Below are 21202 nucleotides of genomic sequence, written 5' to 3'. Positions count from 1 at the left end.
AAATCACAATTATACTACTTTAAATAAAATTTCAACATTTTAAACTAATCAAAAATCCTTTAAAACTTCATCAAAATACATCTTTATACTTAAATTATCCATAGAAACATTAAATTATCTCTTACCCCTTTTAAACTCAAAGATAAAATTTAAAGCATAAAAAAAAACTTCGTTAAAAATCAAAAATTGCTCGAAAATCGTATTTAGAGGCTGAAAATCAAAAATTGTCACTTAAAACGTTGTTTCCACTCGAAAAACACTATTTTTTTATCAGAATCAGAGGAGTTTAGAACCTAATCAGGATTAAAACGGGATTAATATTAACGAACGGAAATCTAATAATTAAAACATGAATTTACGTGTTCCAAAATAATCTGGAATTAATTTAAACTAATAATTAGTTATAATCACCAAAATTTCAAAACATCAATACTATAAAAGCCCTAAATCAATTATTCATTAAAACCCTAAAATCTTGATTTTCAATAATTAAAAACCCTAGATTATAAAATTTACAAAATCTGAAAATTATAAAGTTTAATCATCAACATACACTTTGATACTAATTAAATTAATTTCAAACAATAAAATCAAAACCCATAAATTAATCAATAATTATAATTACACAAATTAATAAAACAAATGAGAGAGAAAATAAGACTAACCTTTTTGTGTGGGAAATTTTTGGAGATTCATGGGGTATTTATAGAGTAGAGAGTGTAGGGTTAAATTTGGGCTTATAAAAATGTGGGCTTGAGTTATGGGATAGGACTTAAGTTATGGGTTTTGGAATGGGTTATTCCAATAAGGGTATGTAGGAATAATTTACATTGCCCAATAATTAATAAACGTTTGGCCCAAAACATATTTTACTTTTATAAAACTTTATATTTAAAATACTTTAACCCTTTAAAATATTTAAATAAAATACTTGAGCCCTTGACAATACATTTTATTAATACTTAAATACTTTATAAAAATACATAAAAATACGGGGTATTACAGTTATGTTATAAAAAGACCCTTTAGTTGATCAATTAAATCATACCTTTTTGAGCCATTAGATTTAGGACTCCTTTGTATTGTTCTGAAGCTCTCGAATCCCCCACCCGTGGATGTAGGTCTAATTTGACTGAACTACGTAAATCCTTGTGTTCTTTATTTATCTTCTTTATTGTTTTTCTCGTTCTTATTTTCCATTGATTTGTTCCGCATTTTTTTTAAAGGCGATTTGTTCCGCATTAATCAAACACAATTACACCCTTATTTCCTAACATGGTAGTTTTTTTTAGATGGTAGTTGCATTTTTTTTTTTAAAAAAAAAAGGATGGTAAATTTTTTTAAAAAAATAAAAATAAAAGATGAGAGGGGTATTTTGGAAAAGTAAAATTTATCGTCCAAAACCCCCTTTCACTTTATAAATTACTATAGATATTAGTTTATGTCCTATTTTTGGATTGAAATCATTTTAGTGAAATTTTTTTTTTTTCTAAATAATTTTTAGATTGAAACAAGTGATCAATTATTATTGATGGTGACTCACCGGTTCGAAAATCCTGATGGTGACTCACCAGTTCGAAAATCCTGGATCCGCCACTGGTATCATATTGTCGCTGTTGTAATAAATGTGCATTTATCTACTGAACCTCTTAATGATTAAGCTTATCCTCCTTCTCATCTTGAACATGACTAGAATATGTTGTAATACATTACCCTTGACTAGAGAACGACGGTTATAGTCAGGGGCGAAGCCAGGATTTTCAAGTCCCGGGGGCCGGACTTATTAGACAATAGATTGATGGAAAAAATTAAAGTGTACTAATATTTTATTGTCACTAAAAAACATTAGTTAAATCATACTTGATGCATAGTTATAAAATCATCAATCAAAGATTAAACACTAAAATCTACGACAAAAAAAAAAAAAAAAAATCTAGTGCTAGAAACCCACGTTTTTTTTGGACAATTAGAAACCCACGTTGAATAAGAAGTTTTAATTAAAAAACTTATGTGGGAGATGGGATTCGAACCCAACCCCCTTGGCAAAATAAAACATTACCCAACCAACATGACAAGGTGTATTTATTGTATGGGTAGCAAATCTGGGCCGGGGAGGCCGGACCTCCACCAGCCCCCCCCCCCCTCCCTTCGCCCTTGGTTATAGCGAGGGATGAGTGGTGAGGGTGAGAGAACAACGATAGTAATAAAATAAGAGTGGCGGTGTGTGAGAAGATGAAGGTGAAGAGATTGCTAATGGAGAGAAATTACACTAATATTTTCCCTAAGGAGGCATGGGTAATGATTACCCTCTAATAGGGGGTAAAGATTATGAGCACAAATTTGAACCCCATTCTAGGCAAGTGATTTAGGCCCATAACATTTATCTCATGAGAATTATGGACTATCACATGCGTCTAGGCAGACCCTTGATTGGAACTATATTTAAAATATAGCAAGTCGGAGCCTCTAGAAAATATTCACTTTCCATTAGAAAAGTGATTTATATAATCTTCATTATCAAGTTTACGTGCTGAGATCAAGTTCAACAGAATATCTGGAACATGTGCGACATCATGTAGTGTTAGGTTACAACCTTTATTGGTTTTCAAGCATACATTTCCAATAGTTTACCTTCTTGAACTTATGTGAATGCTGATTTCTTTGTCCCGACTAACATACATATGCATTATAAAGGTGAGGACCGAAACTAGTCCAGAGGATGTAGGGGGCATGCATGCAGCTGTTGGAATCTTGACTGCAAGGGGTGGAATGACATCTCATGCTGCTGTTGTGGCTCGTGGTTGGGGAAAGTGTTGCATTTCAGGGTGTTCTGAGATCCAAGTGAATGATACTAACAAGGTAATTCCTATGTTTACTTTATATTTTAACCTTGATCATTGTTTATCTGATGTGATGTGTGAGATTTATTGCTCATTTTCCAGGTTCTTGTGGTTGGAAACAAAGCAATATCTGAAGGCGAGTGGCTTTCTCTTAATGGATCAACTGGCGAAGTGATCTTAGGGAAAGAACCACTATCACCTCCTGCTCTCAGTGGGGACCTGGAAATCTTCATGTCATGGGCTGATAACATACGACGCCTTAAGGTTATAAAGTTTCGACATACTGTTTCTCAATTCCATGCATTGCATTTTCCTCATCAAACTTAGCCATCCCAAAATCTGGTCAGAATTACCTTGGAGTTATGTGCAGATATTAATTGTGTGAGTGATACATACAAGCATTCATTAAGAAACAGTTACAAGTTAGCGTACCTCCATCATTCCCTAAACAACTATGATTGATAGTATTTTATCTATGTAGCTTTCATTATAGACTGTTTCTTTGACATTGGCTATAGCAAGGCTAAAATCATGGAAAACATCGCAAATTATTATAAATCACATTCACTGTTAGTATATGTACAGGTCATGGCAAATGCAGATACTCCAGAAGATGCATTAGCAGCAAGAAACAATGGTGCTGAAGGAATTGGACTTTGTAGGACTGAGCACATGGTAGTTTACACTTTTTCTCTTAGTAATCTATCGTTATGGGATGATTTCATGATTTGTTGGTGTTGCTTTTATATTTATCAGTAGTTATCACAAAGAAGGGCTATTTCAATTTTGAAATAACATTATAATGCCCTTGATGCTAAATTTTGTATATACTTGTAGTTTTGTAGTGGAAATGTGATTGCAAATATTTCAAATCTTGTTAGACTCAACTTTGACAGGAGTCATGCAGGAGTTGCCTTTAATTTCATTTCAATAATGGCTAAATCGTGTGTTGTCTGTCCTATTCAAGTAAGAAGTGATTTTAATAATATTTAGAAGGCTTCACTGCCTTTGTTCTGGTCTGGTTCTTACAAGTCATTTAGTCATGAGATTCTTTTTTGTTAAAAACTTATATCATAATGTGCCAGATAACTCAAGGAAACATAATTAATGTATGCATTGTCTTAGTTCTTTGCTTCAGATGACAGGATAAAGACAGTGAGGAAGATGATAATGGCAATAACTCCTGAGCAGAGGAAAGTAGCTCTGGATCAGCTATTACCTTATCAGAGATCGGACTTTGAGGGGATTTTTCGAGCCATGGATGGCAAGAAAATTTTATATTTTGATGTTTATTTTGGTTAAGTTACCTTGTAAATAGGCGCTTTATTGTTATTATTATTTTGTTAATTTCAGGGCTTCCAGTTACAATAAGGTTGCTAGACCCTCCACTTCATGAATTTCTTCCAGAAGGTGACTTGGAACAAATTGTGAATGAACTGGCATCGGAAACTGGGATGGCAGAAGATGAAGTCTTCTCTAGAATAGAAAAGTTATCAGAAGTCAATCCCATGTTGGGTTTTAGGGGCTGCAGGTAATGAATAAGGTGTTCGCATATATATCTATTTATAAGTTATCAGAAGTCATATATATACCATCTGAAATGTAGCCTTTCTTCAAAAGACGTGTGTTATAATATTAATTATTAAGCAAACACGACCAACTTAATACTTGTAGGAGGGGAAGGGGGGAGGGGGGTCAGATGTACGCAGTCTTACAAAGAGGTCAATTCTTATAAATCCTTAATCAACAGAACTAACCTCTAATACTATACTAAAATTAAGAAATGAAAGAAATCTTATGAAGCCAATGTACTTTAAATCCCTTGTGATACTCATGTCAGAGAATAATGGATACTCTACTTCATATATGGACACATAATGATTAAGCACATAAGCAGAATATCTAAACATTTCATTATGTGCACAATGACAGTGACCATAGGGTCATTAGGTTATTATTAATTTTTTTTAGAACTTGATGTGTCCTTACAGGTTGGGAATATCATACCCTGAACTAACTGAAATGCAAGCACGTGCAATATTCCAAGCTGCAGTTTCAATGAGCAACCAGGGTATTGCAGTTCTTCCTGAGATTATGGTTCCTCTTGTCGGAACACCACAGGCATGGACCCTTTTCTTTTTGCCAACATTTATTTTCTTTTCTCTTTTGGACTTGCTACCTTTGTTAGAACACTGGATTTATTTCCTGAATGGCAGGATCAGTAGGCATAACACTTGTTGGGGATATTGTATTACTTTTTTTGACTTCTTTTCTAAAATTTATTTTGATCCCCTTTGATTGTTGATTTGTAGGCTTTTTGTTTATGTTATGTTCCCTAAACTATTGCATATCTGAGTGACAGGAGTTAGGGCATCAAGTGAGTTTGATACGAGAAGTAGCGACAAAGGTATTTTCTGAGATGGGTTCTTCCTTAAAATACAAGGTGGGAACAATGATTGAGATCCCAAGGGCAGCTTTAATTGCAGACGAGGTACAATAAAATTACTTTCTTCCTCTTAAAGATTCATATAATAGCTTTAGTATATACTCAGGTGGTTTCCAACATACAGCTCTAGCAGAGTGAAACTTACTACTAAAGCTAGGTTTATTGATAAACATCTATATAGTATGTTACAGTTCATTGGAATTGTTTTATTTTTGTGCATTTTTGAGGTACTACACTTACCTAAAATATTGAAGTACAATATTTTATTTTGTAGATTGCAAAGGAAGCAGAATTCTTCTCTTTTGGAACAAATGATCTCACACAGATGACATTTGGGTATAGCAGAGATGATGTTGGGAAGTTCCTTCCTGTATACTTGTCAAAAGGCATACTGCAAACTGACCCCTTTGTGGTAAGTCAGTCTGACTCAATACTCACATCCCATCAGAATTGGCAATCAATTAACTAGTCTTTACACAATGCTGCTCAATTTGAATTTAGGTTCTCGACCAAAAAGGTGTGGGCCAACTCATCAAACTTGCAACCGAGAAAGGTCGTGCTGCTAGGCCTAGCTTGAAGGTAAATTACAACATGGAAATCAATATGCCTTAATCACCAATCCATTTCAGAAATTGTTTAAACTTGAAGGTTTGTTCAAATTCAATTTATAGTCATTTTTGTAGGTGAGGTGCTAATTCAAAATAATTTACTAACCCCATTTATTTTTAACCTAACACTTTTCCATTAGCGCTATGCACATAGTAGCATAGTCCACTTTGACCAATGTTGGTAATTTATATGTAAAAATCACATAGACAAGTTAGATCTTGTTGAATTTGTCTCAATATATATATTTAATTACAAATAACTATATATATTTAATTACAAATAACCTGGGTCGGCCCTGAGGAGTAGGCCTCAAGTGCGACCACCTAGGGCCCACGCTAGAAAGGGGCCCAATTTTAAAAAAAATACCGTATAATTTAACTCTGTACTTCTTACTCATTTAAAAAAAAATAAAAAAAAAATAAATAATAATAATAATAATAATAATTTTAAAAAAGATAATTACTGCATTTATGTAGCAATTAACATTAGCCGTCAATTAGGTGGAGATTACAATGCAATATAACCCTTCACTTCTTCTAATCTTGCGGTTTCTATGATTATCTACTCCAAAATATTAATCTTTTCAATTACATCGTTTCATATTTATTCAATTTCCAAAATTCAAGCTTTTTAATTTTGGCTAATTAATATTATGGAAACGGTTAAGAATTGTCAATTGAGACGAATATGTTAGAAAACATCGGTGTTGATTTAATTATAAATAATTTTGCATCAAAAAATACTAAAAGAAATCGCTTGTTATGATTTTTCAGGAGGGAAAATTTTATTTTTAATATTATGCAAAGTTATTATTGTGTATCGAGAATTAATATTTAAATAATATAAGTTATTTTTATTGCGTATAAAAAAATTGTTTAAGCAAGAGGCCCTTTTCTTACATTATGCCTAGCGCCCATAAATTTTTAGGAATTGGGCTGCAAATAACAATCAAGTCAGTGTTTTTAATCCTAGAGTGATCATTTGTCTCGTGATGTGATGGTATTCATCTCTAAATAGCATTAAAGATTGATCACAAAAAAGAAATAAAATAAAATAAAATAAAAGAACAAAAGGCAACTCGTGGGCATTTCGGATCTGGTTGATCCTACTTAGCTCATGTTCCTGTTTCTGTAAATGAGCTGAGATTGAACTCAATATATGTCATATTTGAGCAATAAAGTAGCTGAAAACAGTTATTGAGCTCTTGTGAAAAATTTTAATTTTAATTTTGATGAAACTGCTCTATCATTTATCCCGAGGCCTAAACTTGTGTATCCCTACCTTATAAAAAGTAGAAAGATGTTTTTATGAATAGTGCACGGACTTTTATACCCTTCAAAATATTATTTTACCTTTGTACCCCTATTTACCCTTCAAAATGTGTTTTACCTTTGTACTCTTATTTGTAATTTTGTACTCCAACAGTCCAACTTCAAATAGTTCTTACCCGTCTACATTTCCTTACACATTTGAGCTCTCTCTCCTCCTCTCCATGACTCCATCTCTTGAAAGCTTTTACCTTTCTCTCTCCACACTATCATTGCCATTTCCAAGTACTAAATTCCACATCTTTGTTCACCACCTTCCCGAAATTTCCAAATCAAATTGTGGCAAAAAAATTTGACAATACCAATATATAGCGGTTGTTTAATATTGTTAGCCTCTGTGGTGGATTAGGAATTGGTCGTTTCTGTTTCATCATTGATGATTATTTCTCTATTTCGTATTGTTCCACCACAATTAAATAATGCTAATATCAACATTGCGAAAATAAACAAACAACAATTCTAACATTTGTTCCTTTTCTGCATTATCATTGAAAATCTATGAATTATATTCTACAGTGACTCTACATAGTATTTCAATTAAAAGAATCACCCTATACAAATAATAAAATAAAGATTTTTTTCAATATACGAGATATTTCACACATTACATTCAACTTAGCATGACTACAAACAAACAATGCCTAAGCAATAGAAATACTACCTCTGGTTCAATTTACTCGCAACAAAGGGGTATTATTTGTGAGACATAAAATATTCCTTTGTTGCGAGTAAATTGAACCAGAGGTAGTATATTCCTTTGCCAGTCTTTTATTCCTCCATGTGAAGTGCAAACACAAGACAAGTAAAATTAAGTTGCAAAGGCTAGTCATTCCGCACGCAACGCGCGAGTTGGCTGCTCTAGTACAAAGATCAGGAGATTCTTAGCACAGCTTTCCTGGGTTAAACACTGGCATGGAGTTGAGCACATTGAGCTGAGCTTGAACTTGAACTCAAATTTTCATTTAATCAGCAGAATCCAGCCTATCAAGTTCAAGACGAGTTGTGCCTAAGTTTGAACTTGTTGAAATTATGCTAAGTTGAGTCAAGTTAGAATTCAATTCTGCTTGTGACCAGCCGTACTTTCATTGCTTTCAAACCTGTGATAAACTATATCAGGACCAACCTACCATTTGTACTTTTCCATCTACTGAAACACACTAAAAAGTACTTCGTATGCTTTTAATACACTCACAGGTGGGTATATGTGGAGAGCATGGGGGAGAGCCTTCATCTGTTGCATATTTCGCCGAAGCTGGACTTGATTATGTTTCATGCTCGCCATTCAGGTTTACCATGCTTATTCTTGTGCTTATACATTCTTGCCTAAGCATTTAATTTATTTTTATTTTAATTTGAGCAGTCATATGAATATGGTTTTAATTCTGTTGGCAGAGTTCCCATTGCTAGACTAGCTGCTGCTCAAGTTGCTGTTTGAAGTACACAAAGATGGTACATACATACTACACCAAATATAAATTGTAAATAATTGTATTGTACATCATAGTTTACAGGTTTCACCACCATCCAATAAGAAGAGAGAAGCATCAGTCTTATTTAAATGTGTAATATATGATGCAAAACGAGCGCTACTGTCAATTATGTATGACGTACAGTTCGCAGCTTGTGATCCTTTTTTTTCTAGTAGCTATTTTCGGATCTTTATGCTAAATAAGAGTTTCATTGATGAACCCTATTGTTATGGACAAAATTCAAGGTAAACTTCAATCAATAAAATAATATCTTCATTTCACATCATTAAGCCTTTTCTTTTTGTATTGGCTTCGGGTAAGCTTTTTTTAACCGGGATCTTTGGCTCATGATGATGATGATTACTTGTTTCCTAAAGGATTAATTTGAAGCTTCACAAGTTCAAGTCAATTCTAAAATTCTTAAAACAAATCATGGCTCTGACCATCAAATAGCTTAAAATGTTTCAAGAGTCAAAACCAAACTCACAATGTTGAAAATCTTTGGACTAGCCTATGAAATATGTATGGCTTGATAGCCCTATAATAACCTATCCTGGCTATCCAGCGACCAGCGAGTCTAGCATTATGTTACAAGCACAATTTCTAATGTTTCCATCAGTTTACTATGGGGCTTAGAAAAAAATGTTCCAAGCTCGGCAAGATTATCTTACATCTGTGTAATGCATTGGATCCTTGCTCATTTCGTTGAATCCTTAGCTTGTTAGTTTTAATCTATTTTCATAATTGGTGGTCATTGAAACTCGACCCATGATCTATTTTTAGCCTATTGCATATGGTGCTAGCATTGTAAGTTAACTTTGTCAGGAGAACATCTGCAGCTATAATGCCAGAGGCATAACTCTTGATTTGTTGGAATTAGAAGGCCGGTGTTGAAAATGCTGAATATCTTGACATATAATAATGCACATAATTTACCAAACTAACAGTAAATACTACAATATGAAAGACCTACAAAAACTAGACCTAAGACGCATTTTTAAGGTCCTTGATATGTTCTTTGTTCAATCTTTACTTGTTTCTTCACTGATTTAAATGCAGCAAATACAGCTTCTTGACCAACTGCGTTATCACGAGTATCATAGCTTGTTTCCGCAGAAGAGCTTCTGAGTATGTCATATAATGAGCTGCCATTAGCTGTTTCACTTCTGATCTCTGTGTGTTGGGTACTCAATTTGGCCTGAGAGCCAGTAAATTTAGCTGAGCTATTCTTCTTCGGCTGATTTTCTTTTTGGCCCTGGATATGAAGTGTACATGTTTAGATCAAGATAAACGTATAAGACAATCAATATGCTACGATTGCTATGCAAACCCAAGTGTACTTGAATACCCAAGCTTGAGTAACGCAAGAATGCAAGATATGATATGTATACACAGTATGTACATTTGCTTGTAGACATAGCCATATTTATAAGGGATCCAACATAGGAACTCAAGGTGAAATGAAGATTCACGTGAATATACATACCAGATTTTAGATATGGGTAGTATCAATTCAGAATTTATTATTAGTCTATTCTAACTCATCGCATTACAACTTGTAAGTAGGGATCTTATATGCTGCAGTGTGGATTAATCTGCAGATATTTGAAATTTGAGAATAGATGCTTCCTTTTAATGTTAAAATGACTTGTGAATTAAGCTTTACCATATTGAGTGAGTCTTCCAGCGAAGTCATTGAGCTCCGGTTATTGCTATCATCTCGTCCAAAAATAAATGATTTTCCAGTTTTTGGTCCATGCCTATGACTTGAAGGCCCGTGATGGCTGGATGCTCGTCGCAAAAAGGAAGACTACATTTTCAAAAGCAAAGTATCAAAGAATGATCAGTTACATAAACAGGGTATAAAAAATCAGCAGTGAAAGCATCTTTCAAAACATTCTGAACATTGTTGGTCAGATGTCAGATTGCTTACTTCCGAACCCAGCAGATCATACCATAATATACGAGTATTCTTTACCTTTGAAGAGTCACTGCTGCTACCTTTTTTGAGTAGAGCTTCAAAAATTGCTAGAAAACAGAAAAACAAAAGACAATGAGAACAACAGCAGACAAACTATAAGGTAAAATTAAGTATACAATGCTAATCAAATAGGTCTGACTTTACATGGTGTTTTTGATTTCTTCTTGGTTTCAAGAGGAACATTAACCTTCTTTATACGATCTAGAACTTCTTTTGATGTCTCATCCGCTACTGGTGGCAGAACTTTGGGCTGCTTTTCCATTTCCTGATAGTGATTACCAGTAATTATAAGATTACACAGAGAGCAATTAGTAACTCTGGCAAGTATGAAACAGAAGCAGAAGCAGAATAAATATTTAGGTTGTAGTATCATATACCACTTTTTGAAGCAAGCACTGCTTAGACAACATTCTTTCTGTTTCTTCGTCATCAGAAGACACGAAACCATCATCTTTATCAGTAAACATGAGGGGAATCATTTGCTTTAGCCTTTTTGTAGTTGCACGACAACTGGACATGTGAGGTACATTCTTATCTTCTTCATCATCATCTTCCTCTTCTTCTTCATCAGCATCTGTTCTGTCAGCATCCTCGTTATCAGAAATGGATGGCTCCCTCTTCTTTGTACCATACTTTAGCTTCTGCAAGAGCTTTTCTGTCACAGCTTCGTCGTGTTGCTGATCCCATTGCTGGTGCAATTGGTTGCGCATTTCACCATCAATTGGCTTTTCTTTAACATCAGTAGCAATATAATCACAATTTTCTTCCATGTCAGAATTATCCTCATCGTCTTGCTCTTGAGAGCGCAAAAAATCATCATCACTATCATCTTCCAATGCTTCTTCATCCACAAAGTCTTTGACTGGATCGCCAGTTGCAGTGGAACTTCTTTGCAGGTGTTTTGGGTGGGGATCAGTATTTTCCTTGTCACTTTCTTCATCACTAGAAGAGCTGAAAAATGTACAAATACGATTATCAAGTTCAAGGTAATCAACAAAGAGCAAGCAAAAGCATGCTAAACAATCCTAAGCAAATATATCAAGTAAAATGGTAATTACAGGTCATCATCAACAGCTGCAGAATGGCCAGAATCCCATCTTAAGTTCATTGATGGTGCTGATGGAGTTATATCTTCATCAGGGCAGCTAGGTAACTCATCGTCTTGTGAATTATTCCTTTCAGAATCCATTAACAAGTCCTACAGATTGTACATTCACATTAAACAACTATAAGTTTAACAACAAAAACACAACTCCAAACAGCTTACAAACTACTGTAAGAAACAAAAAATGAAAGATATGTCAACAGGGAAACCTGTGTATCATTGATCGGAGCACGAAACGACTGTGTGATTGCATCCTTAGAAGGCTGCATCAGATCACAAACATAAATTCTTAACAAATTAATCAGAATCTTAATGCTTGTTTATTACAATAACAATAAACATGCCACAACATACTATTTGAATCAAATTGCCACAAGTAGTTTGCTCATCACTTGATTCGGGTTTTTCTTCACTTGTTGGTGTCAAGGAAACCATGTTTTCCTTGTCCTTTTCAGCAACTCCATCATCCTTAACCTGATCTTTTTCGACACCTCCATCTTCCTTAGCTAGATCGTTTTTAGTACCTCCAACTTCCTTCGCCTCGTCTTTATCAGCACCTCCATCTACCTCCTCATCCTCTTCGGTGTAGGAAGCCCACTTTTTCGATACCTCCATCTTCCTTTTCCTGATCTTTTCCAACACCGAAGAAATCGATTTCTCAACCATAGGAATAGGCTTAAATCCCACACCTTTCATATCTACACAAAACCAATATACACTTGTAAACACCAAAATAAATGCATAGTAACTGCGAATATTATTCAAAAATCGATGTCTCTGTTAATAAAACTACCTCTCATCACCCTTTGAAAATCTGCTTGCTGATTTGAACGCGCTTTCCTCTCCTAAAACAATCATTTTAACGTGAGAAATTTTAATTCAAACAACAAATTTAATAAAAACAAAACCAATTCACTATACTAGTATCAGAAATCCTTACTTTCTTCTCCTTTCGACTCGAAACAATCGATTTATTCTTCTCTAAATCACTCCTCACTCTTCTCTTCTTCTCTTTATTATCACGAAACTCAACCGAACCTTCTCTTTTCTTCTTCTCCTTATTATCACGAAACTCAATCGAACTTTTCCTTTTCTTCTTCTCCTTATTATCAAGAAACTCAATCGAACTTTCCCTTTTCTTCTTCTCCTGTTTGTTCTTATTCTTATCAAAATCAGGATCGTCATTCTCATCCTCAGACCCGAACCCATCAAAACTGTCATCAAAATCCAAAACCCGCTTCGCAGAAAACTGACTGGAATCCCCAAATAAAGGATCAAACCCATCAAACTCATCATTCCCTGTATCCAACCCATCAATCTCATTACTCGGGGCGGAACTGGTAGTGACATCATTTGCAGTCGAATCGTTCTTCTTTAACCGCTTCATCTTCGGGTTCTGATCCGTTGGGGTAGGAGCTTCAGACTGCAGAAGTAGCAATTGATCTAAATCTCTTTCGGAATCCATGAAAATGGAGGAGAGAGAGAAAAGGCTGAAAATGAGATCTTAAATTGTGAAGTATAGTAATTGGAAGACAGAGAAAGTAGTGAATAATTTTTTAGAAATAATTTAGTGGGTAAAAGGAGAAATTTGGAGAAATGGCGAAAATTTGAGTTAGGGAAATGAAAGTAAGGCGCGAAAGTGAAAGTGTGAAGTGGCAAATTGTGAAAATAGCTCCCGCCTAAAAGTGAATGATGGGTGCGATCTGCCAAAAGTGCGCGGTTTCTGCGAAATGAGCTTAGACTTTGGTTTTATATGTGTAGTAGTCTTTACATGAAATATGACACGATTAATCATCTTCTTAATAAAGTAAGATGTATTATTGAAAATTTGAAATTGTGAATTGCGATTTCGTTGTAATGCACTCTAATTTGTCTTCTTTTTTTTTCGGGGGAGATAAGGTGGTGTGATTTGTTTTTAATTTTTTTTTTTTTTTAAGTGTTTAGTTTTACTAGCTTATAGTTTATTCAACAAAATTAATTTTGGTTGTTAACATTTAGCCTGGTTACGGATTGGATATACGAATACTTGGATATCAAAAATTGATATCCAATCCGATTTGAAAATTTCAGACATCTGATATTCGGATATCTAAAATTTTTGGATCGGATGTTTCGGATATCCATTATCCAATATTAAGTAAAATTGATTGTGAATTTACGAGTACTTACTAAATTTGGAATAAGGGTCTGTTCTCATTGACTGAAATCAGTTGAACTGAACTAAACTAAACTAAACTAAACTGAACTGAGCTGAACTGAACTTAGTAATTAGTGATTTTTAACAACGGATTAGTGATCTTTGATTATTTATTACTATACATATGTGTATATACATATGTACATATTAAAATATTTATGAAAAATATACTTTATAATTATAATATTTATGGAAAATATATTATAAACATGAAACCCCAAAACATTTTAAACACATATACTATATAATTTAAAAATAAAATAGCATTATGACAAAAGAACACAAAACACTTTGTTGTTTAATTTTTTTTTTTAAATAAAAAATTAAAAATAAAAAAAAATTAAATTACGTTTTCTGTTGCAAATAATCGTTGCTTGTTGTACTCTACACAATTTTACTCGTTTACATGAACTAGGGATTCTATTCACGCACCAAGTTGAAGTCATGGAGCGAAGAGAAGATCATACTATGTACGATCCTAACAGAAAAGCAACTATGGATATTGTACGACAAGAAATAACTTATCAGATATGGGAGTCAGTTCAGAGGAATGTCGAGGTAATGGAGGAGCTTGGTGGACAAGAAGAAGACGAAGAACTAATCAATTATGAAAATTAGTTTAAGTTGTGTAGTACTCTAATTTTCTCAATGAGTTTAATAGTAGAAATGTGTATCAGAAAAATAGAACCATTTGAACAATGATTTGTATTATTATTATTATTATTATTATTATTATTATTATTATTATTATTATTATTATTATTATTATTATTATTATTATTAATAATAATAATCTCAAAAACATACAAAGTTATACACCTTATAGAAAATTAGTGGGAAGCCGAGATACAATCTGGGCCCCCACTCCTCTAGCTATTGAAAAGCCGATCCTAGTAAAGATATGAGTTGCAGCACGCGCCCCAATGTCCCGAGTCTTCGAAAACTTCTGGATTCGCTTCAGCAATGCAACATCCTCCTTTTCTAACTCCCAAAGAGAAGAGAAAGAGAAAAGAAGGAAGCCATATCCTATTGCTCGGCAACTAGATTCGTACTTCACCCGCTTCCGATTAGCCGCATCAGTCACTACCCATCCAGGAACAAAGTCAGAAAGCCCAAACTGTGTCAATGAAGAAGACCCTGTCAAGTCAACACAAACATCGCGACCACGATCCCATGAATAAAGTAACACATCTGCAGGTCTGAGAGCCCTGTCGTTCCCTCCAGATAACCCAATGTCCACCTCCTTCCTAGCAGAAATCCCTGACCGAGAGCAAATATCAACAAGGGTATCCCAAACAACATTGTGCCGATGTTTAATACCCACCATACCAGCACACGACACCGCGTGATCACCGAAAATATCCCATGTGAAAACCCTTATTATTATTATTATTATTATTATTATTATTATTATTATTATTATTATTATTATTATTATTATTATTATCGTCGTTGTAATAAGAGCTTAAAAGAATGAAATTTGGCTTTATATCATTAGCAATATCATTAGACATAAACTGAACTGAACTAAATTTCAACGTATCAGAACATACCCTAATTCACTAATTTTATCGCTAAGTTGTACGACATATTTTAATAAAATAGTTTTCAGACTTGTTCTCTTAACATGAAACAAGTTGATCTGGTTTGAATTTTTTAAGGTCTGATCAGAATTTTTCTGATCTGGTATGGTTTGATTTGATTTAATCAATTAATACTATATACTAAAAGACACACCAGCGATGACACGTGTCATCTCCTGGTGTGTCCTTAATTATTTTTTTTCTTTTTAAAAAATATTTTAATTAAGGAAACAAATCATTTACAAAAATCATTTTTTTGTACATATTCCATATTGACACGTAATACTTATTATATTTAAAATAAAAGATTTATTCACAAATCTTTCTAATATAAATTGGGCAATATATACCAAAAATCAATATTTTTAAATAATTAGTGACCTATTTTACAATAAAGATTTTTGCCTACTTTGTTTCAGTTGTGTATTGGAAGCTACAATTAAAATTGCAAATATCAAATTAACATATCACATACTTTTATTATTTCTTGACTAATTTATGGTTATAATATTTCTCAATCAATAAAAAAAAAATCAACATGCATGGCACGGGATCTAACCTAGTAATTTGACTAAACTTTGACCACATTTTAATACTAATCTATAAAGAAAAACATAATCAAAATGGATCTTGTTAGATTCGCCTCATTATGAACTTTTTAAATATGTAATTTTTATAATTTTTTTACTACGCAATTAACAATATTTAACGATAAGTAAATGATAATCAAAAGTTCTGATCTTGTCTGATCTGAATCTTTCTGATCTGGTCTAATCTGATCTGAATTTATTACTGAACAAGTAATAAATATGTGAAATAAGTTGAAAATAATAAGTCCTTCCTTTTGCAATAAATATAATTATATCAAATATATTACGAATCCCTATTTTTTTTATAAATTTTTTTATAAAAAGTGGAAGAAAACTCTTATGAATAAGACAATTATATCCCTTGAAATATTAATTTACCTATTTACCCCATTTATAATTTGATATTCCTGAACCTCCTTTTTCACTCCTTTGTATGCCTTTGACTCATGATTTTCTCTCAATTTCGCTTTATCCCTTCTCTTCTTCTCTCTATTATCTAATACCCAACTCCTTGATGGCATATTATCCTTTCATCTTGGTTGGATTTTTTTTTTTTTAAAAAAAAAATATTTTGACAAGAATAAGTTGTATTTCATTTTAAGTTTATGATGCTGGTTTTGATTTTAATTTTAATTTCAGTTATATTTCATTTTAATTTTTTGATATAGGTTTTGATTTTAATTTTCATTTTAAGTTTTGATTTTTCTGATTAGGCTTTGCCAAAACAACAAGCTGTTGATTAGCAAGCTTCAAGTTTATTGTTGATAATGGCAGGTAAATTTTCTATTTTCTAATTTTTGTTTTTTTTGTTTTTATTTAGATTTATAAAATATTCAAATTTATTGAAAATGAGAATTTAATTGTTTAGAAGCACATGATTTGATAAATTTGTTTTCGAATGTTTGGTGTTTTGTTTTGCATGACAATCAAAAAGTAACAGGGGTAAATACTCTCTCCCAAAAGGATGAACTCATTTTTTAATTTAACTTATTTTTATGGGTCAATATGTAATACCTCGTATTTTTATACGTATTTTAAGAAGTATTAATTAAATTGAATTATTTTTTTAAAAGTATTTTAATTATTCATTTTAAATAAGTTTGAATATAATTATAAAAGGAAATTTTATTTAATTAACTAATTTAATCAAGTTGGGTTTTAATTTAAGGAAAGTTTTAATTTAGTAAAGTTTTATTAGGGATGGGATTAGGAAAATTAAAAGTGGAAAGCTAGGGAAAAAGGGTTTATAGAGAAGAGGTATAAATATCCCACTTATGAGGCAAATCAACTTTGCCCAGAGTGGAGAATAAAAAACCCAAGGTAAACTTCTCTCTCCTTTCTCCTTATTTTCCTTCTTTTTCTTTCTCCTTTTCCCCTTCCCCTTTTCTTTTTTTTTTTTCGGCTGCTCTCCCCCCCCCCATTGCCAACCACCGGCATCAGCATCAGCCACCGGCACTGGCAGCCGGCGTGGTCGATGTCGCTGCTCTCCCCCTCTCTTTTTCGAATGTAAAAAAAATTGAATCTTTATTGTTAAAAACTAATTTATTCCTAAATTTAATTGTTAATTATGAGTTTTGGGATTTGATTTTGATGTTTGATTATAAGTATTATGTTAATTAATTTTCAGATTATGTTTTTAATTAAAAAGCCCCAATTTTTGAAACGCTAGGTTCTTGTTTTTAATTAGATCTTTGATTAAAGTTTTTTAAGGCTTAATTATAGCAAGTTTTAATCAAAATATAGTGCTGGAATTTTTAGTAGAACACTTAAAATCAAGTTTCTTTAAGAAATTTTTAATTACCCATGAATTGGGATTAAATTATGATATTTTAAATATAATTGCAGCATGTTTTAATTAAATTATGAGGGGTTTTATAATAGTATATGTTGCTGGAAATTTGTGTAAAGTGGATTTTAATACTCTTCTATCATTTTAAATTGTAGGAGACTTTGAAGTGAGTGATTTTTCTTAGTCGTGGCGATTCTAAGATCGTATACAAGGTACGTTCGCGTACTTAGCATAGTTATGATAATATTATAACATGCTAAATGTGTTTGATTGATTACAATTAGTATCATGCTAGGTTTGGATTGGAAATTATGATTTGGATGTTATTGATGAATTGATTATGAAGCATGATTTATTTGTGACGGATTATTGAATGGAAATTAATAGTTTGGAATATTATCTATGAACTACATATATATTTATGGCATGTTAGAGAGCATGTGTAATTAAACTAAATGTTTAATTTAGTTTGGAATATTAAAAAGGAATTTATTTATGGTTCATATAATTTTTATTGATGCTATAAGCATGAGGAAAGAGCTATATAAGTGTCTATGTACACGAGGAATAAATTATATGTTGGTGCCTTAGTGCACTTAAGGTGTTTTAAACACCGAAGGATAGGATTTGTGGTGCTTTATGCGTTTAAGGTGTCATTAGCACCGAGGTAGAATTAAAAAGGATTCAACATTAAATATTATGTGTCACTAATTATTCAAGAATTAAATTGGTCTATTTGATTGATTGAATAATTATTGTTGATTGAATGATTATGGTTTGAGAGTCATCACCAAGTTTAATAATTTGTAAATAATGTAAAGTGAAAGAGATTACGTACCAAAACTCTTAGTACGTATATACCGAGTATGAACATATGGGGGGAGTTATGGGGTTTTATATTTAACCATAACTTCTACTGGAGTATAGGACGATGTACATTCTTTTTATTATTATTATGCGTAGCAATTCCGCCACTTACGAGTGGTTATTGATGCTGGCACGGTTAGCTCCCGTGTCAGTAACCTCAAATTTATTTGGGGGCGGTTGAGGGGGAAACCCGTTCGATGCGTAGTCAACATTAAATAAATTTTGTAGTGTCTAGTTAGAAATGTTATTGAATATTAGTTGTATGCTTGAAAGTGTTGAAACACAGGTGCAACGAGGTAAGTTGTGTGTTGATAGGAAATTATATGTTAGTGTGTTAATTACGCTTATGTACTCAGCTTTGCTGATTGTGTGTTTTGTGTGTTTGTTGGCCTTGTCTTTACCTTGGCCCTATGATGACCCATTTTTAATGGAGAGTAGTGGAAGTAAGTAGAGATAAGTTTTTCAGGTGATGAAACATTTTCATGAATGAGCATGAGTGAAGAGCGAATTATACTAGTTTCTATAAGTATATGAATGTGTTATTGCTTTAATTATTTATGACTTTATTTATTACATGTGACTAATGAAAAGGGTTTTGAATTTCGGTTTTGCTTTAATAAGGGCTATAATGGTTCCAAGTTGTAGGTTGACTTTATTTTACTTCGTTTGACTTTGGTTTGACTTTACTTTCGTTGTTTGATTTTCAATGTTGACTTGGTTTGAAATTAGTCTTTTGCTGTGTGTCTTTGATAGTTGCCTTAACCGTTATCATTGGTCGACTTTATTTAGGAATTGTGAGTTAAAGCCTTCTGAAGTTGGCCCCGCAAATCTACCGCGGGCCCGGGCTACAGTACCCGCGGGCGCGGGGCTGCTGCAATCTATTTCTGCCCATTTTCGACCAGGAACTTGGAGAGGGCTGGCCGCGGGCACCCCGCGGGCGCGAGCGATTTCTCCGCGGGCCCGGCTTTCTGGGTTTTGCTCGCGATTTCTTTTATTTCCTCCTTTTGTATATATAGTGTACGACCTTCTTTATTCTTCATACATGAAATACTTTAGTTTAGGATAGTTTCTCTCTCCTCTAAGGAGGATTAACTTAAATTAAAAGTTCCTCTCTCTAGATTAGGAGTAGTTTTAGTGAAAGAAAGTGAAGGATTTCAATGGTGATTGAGAGATTGAAGATACAAGGGTGACAATTGTGTTCAAGATCTTCTCTATTATCAATGAGCATTCTTAACTCTATCTCACCTTATTGCTTTGTTTTAATTTCATGTTTGTTTGGATTGGTTTTGATGTTTGATGCTTGATTAGTGTAGTTGTTCTTGATATATTGTTGATTCTTAATTCCTCTAGTTGTTTATTGATAGAAGATGATATTTGAGTAGTTGTTGGCTAGGAATTGGGTGAAACTTGTATGATTGATTGATTGTGATTAATTTGGGAATTTTGTTGATTGATTGTTGAGATTAAAGGGATTAGTGAAGCTTTGCATCTGTATAATTTGATTAGGCCTTGAGTGTAATACCCCGTATTTTTAAGCCATTTATTAATTATTAATTATGGATTTTTCCGAAATATTTTATTATACAAAAAAAATATTTATTTAAGTCCATATATGATTTTACAAAAATATAAATTTATTATACGTTGTAATTATATGAGTCAACTCAAAGTTGTCGGAATTTCAGCCTTCAGTATTTTACTTCCGAGTCAAACTACCAAGTACCAAACTCTTCCTCCTCCCGTAATCAAGGTCAACCCTTACTACTCATATCAACAACATTTATTAGGCCAGCTGCATTTATTGGGTCAGCAGCATTTATTGGGTCAGCAACATTTATTGGGTTAGCTGCATTTATTAGGCTAGCAGCATTTATTAGGTTGGCCGCATTAATTGGGTTTGTTTAGGGTAATTTTACCCCGCCACGTGGTCCAACCAGAGGACGACACGTGTCAGCTTCAGGTTGGCCCAAAGGTGACCAATCTATGCCTGACACGTGTCACTCCAGAAATTAAGGGAAAAAAGGCGGCCTTCAGGCCCAAATCCCGAGAAAGCCGCAAAGCGGCGCAACCCACCGATGATTAGGGTTCAGTGACCTAATTAGTGATAGAGACATCTGAGCTTGGAATCCGAGCAGATACCCACCTAAATTTCCGCATCTTCTCCTTTCTCTACAAGTTACTTACTTGTGCGTCGGAGGCGGAGCACCACCCAACAGGTGTCTCCGTTTGTTTTGCAGGTACAACTCATGCCGGATCAGTCTTCGTGTTGTAACTCTCCCGAGGGACAAAAACACCTAAAACATTTGGCGCCGTCTTTGGGGAGAGTACCTCAAAGATGGTTCAAGAGTCTGTACCCCTTAATCGTCTGGGTGATGACCCAGAAGTCTTTACAGACCAG

At 33.5% G+C, this 21202-nt stretch overlaps 2 protein-coding genes across 5 annotated transcripts in view; one reads left to right on the top strand and one right to left on the bottom strand.

Moving 5' to 3' along the window:
- Positions 1 to 8973, top strand: part of LOC110719952 (pyruvate, phosphate dikinase, chloroplastic) — a 36186-nt gene extending 27213 nt beyond the window's left edge. For 2 of the 3 annotated variants that reach the window (XM_021898945.1, XM_021898948.1), the window contains 11 exons: positions 2695 to 2859; positions 2943 to 3104; positions 3426 to 3515; positions 3966 to 4104; positions 4194 to 4371; positions 4832 to 4961; positions 5203 to 5331; positions 5561 to 5698; positions 5788 to 5865; positions 8418 to 8509; positions 8616 to 8658. In XM_021898945.1, coding sequence (XP_021754637.1) covers positions 2695 to 2859; positions 2943 to 3104; positions 3426 to 3515; positions 3966 to 4104; positions 4194 to 4371; positions 4832 to 4961; positions 5203 to 5331; positions 5561 to 5698; positions 5788 to 5865; positions 8418 to 8509; positions 8616 to 8658 — 1344 coding nt within the window. Of the gene's footprint in view, positions 1 to 2694; positions 2860 to 2942; positions 3105 to 3425; positions 3516 to 3965; positions 4105 to 4193; positions 4372 to 4831; positions 4962 to 5202; positions 5332 to 5560; positions 5699 to 5787; positions 5866 to 8417; positions 8510 to 8615 lie in introns of all 3 variants that reach the window. The other variant, XM_021898947.1, reaches the window with a different exon arrangement.
- Positions 8974 to 9055: 82 nt separating this feature from the next.
- Positions 9056 to 13774, bottom strand: LOC110719953 (glutamic acid-rich protein-like). Of its 2 annotated transcripts, none has more exons than XM_021898949.1 (10): positions 12719 to 13774; positions 12572 to 12623; positions 12133 to 12476; positions 11988 to 12041; positions 11732 to 11871; positions 11051 to 11624; positions 10818 to 10938; positions 10671 to 10720; positions 10359 to 10502; positions 9056 to 9947 (listed from the first exon to the last, which is right to left on the bottom strand). In XM_021898949.1, the coding sequence occupies exons 1-10, from the start codon at positions 13241 to 13243 to the stop codon at positions 9690 to 9692; spliced, it is 2262 nt and encodes a 753-aa protein (XP_021754641.1). In that variant the 5' UTR covers positions 13244 to 13774; the 3' UTR covers positions 9056 to 9689. The 2 variants fall into 2 exon arrangements, with proteins under 2 accessions (XP_021754641.1, XP_021754642.1); XM_021898950.1 differs by having other exon boundaries at positions 9820 to 9947; positions 10861 to 10938.
- Between the last annotated feature and the right edge of the window lie 7428 nt (positions 13775 to 21202).

This window comes from Chenopodium quinoa, unplaced genomic scaffold, assembly GCF_001683475.1.
Source record: "Chenopodium quinoa cultivar QQ74 unplaced genomic scaffold, ASM168347v1, whole genome shotgun sequence".
In the NCBI taxonomy this organism is placed as follows: Eukaryota; Viridiplantae; Streptophyta; class Magnoliopsida; order Caryophyllales; family Amaranthaceae; genus Chenopodium; species Chenopodium quinoa.
Note: the sequence above shows the minus strand (reverse complement) of the source record. Positions and strands in the feature narration are given on the sequence as shown.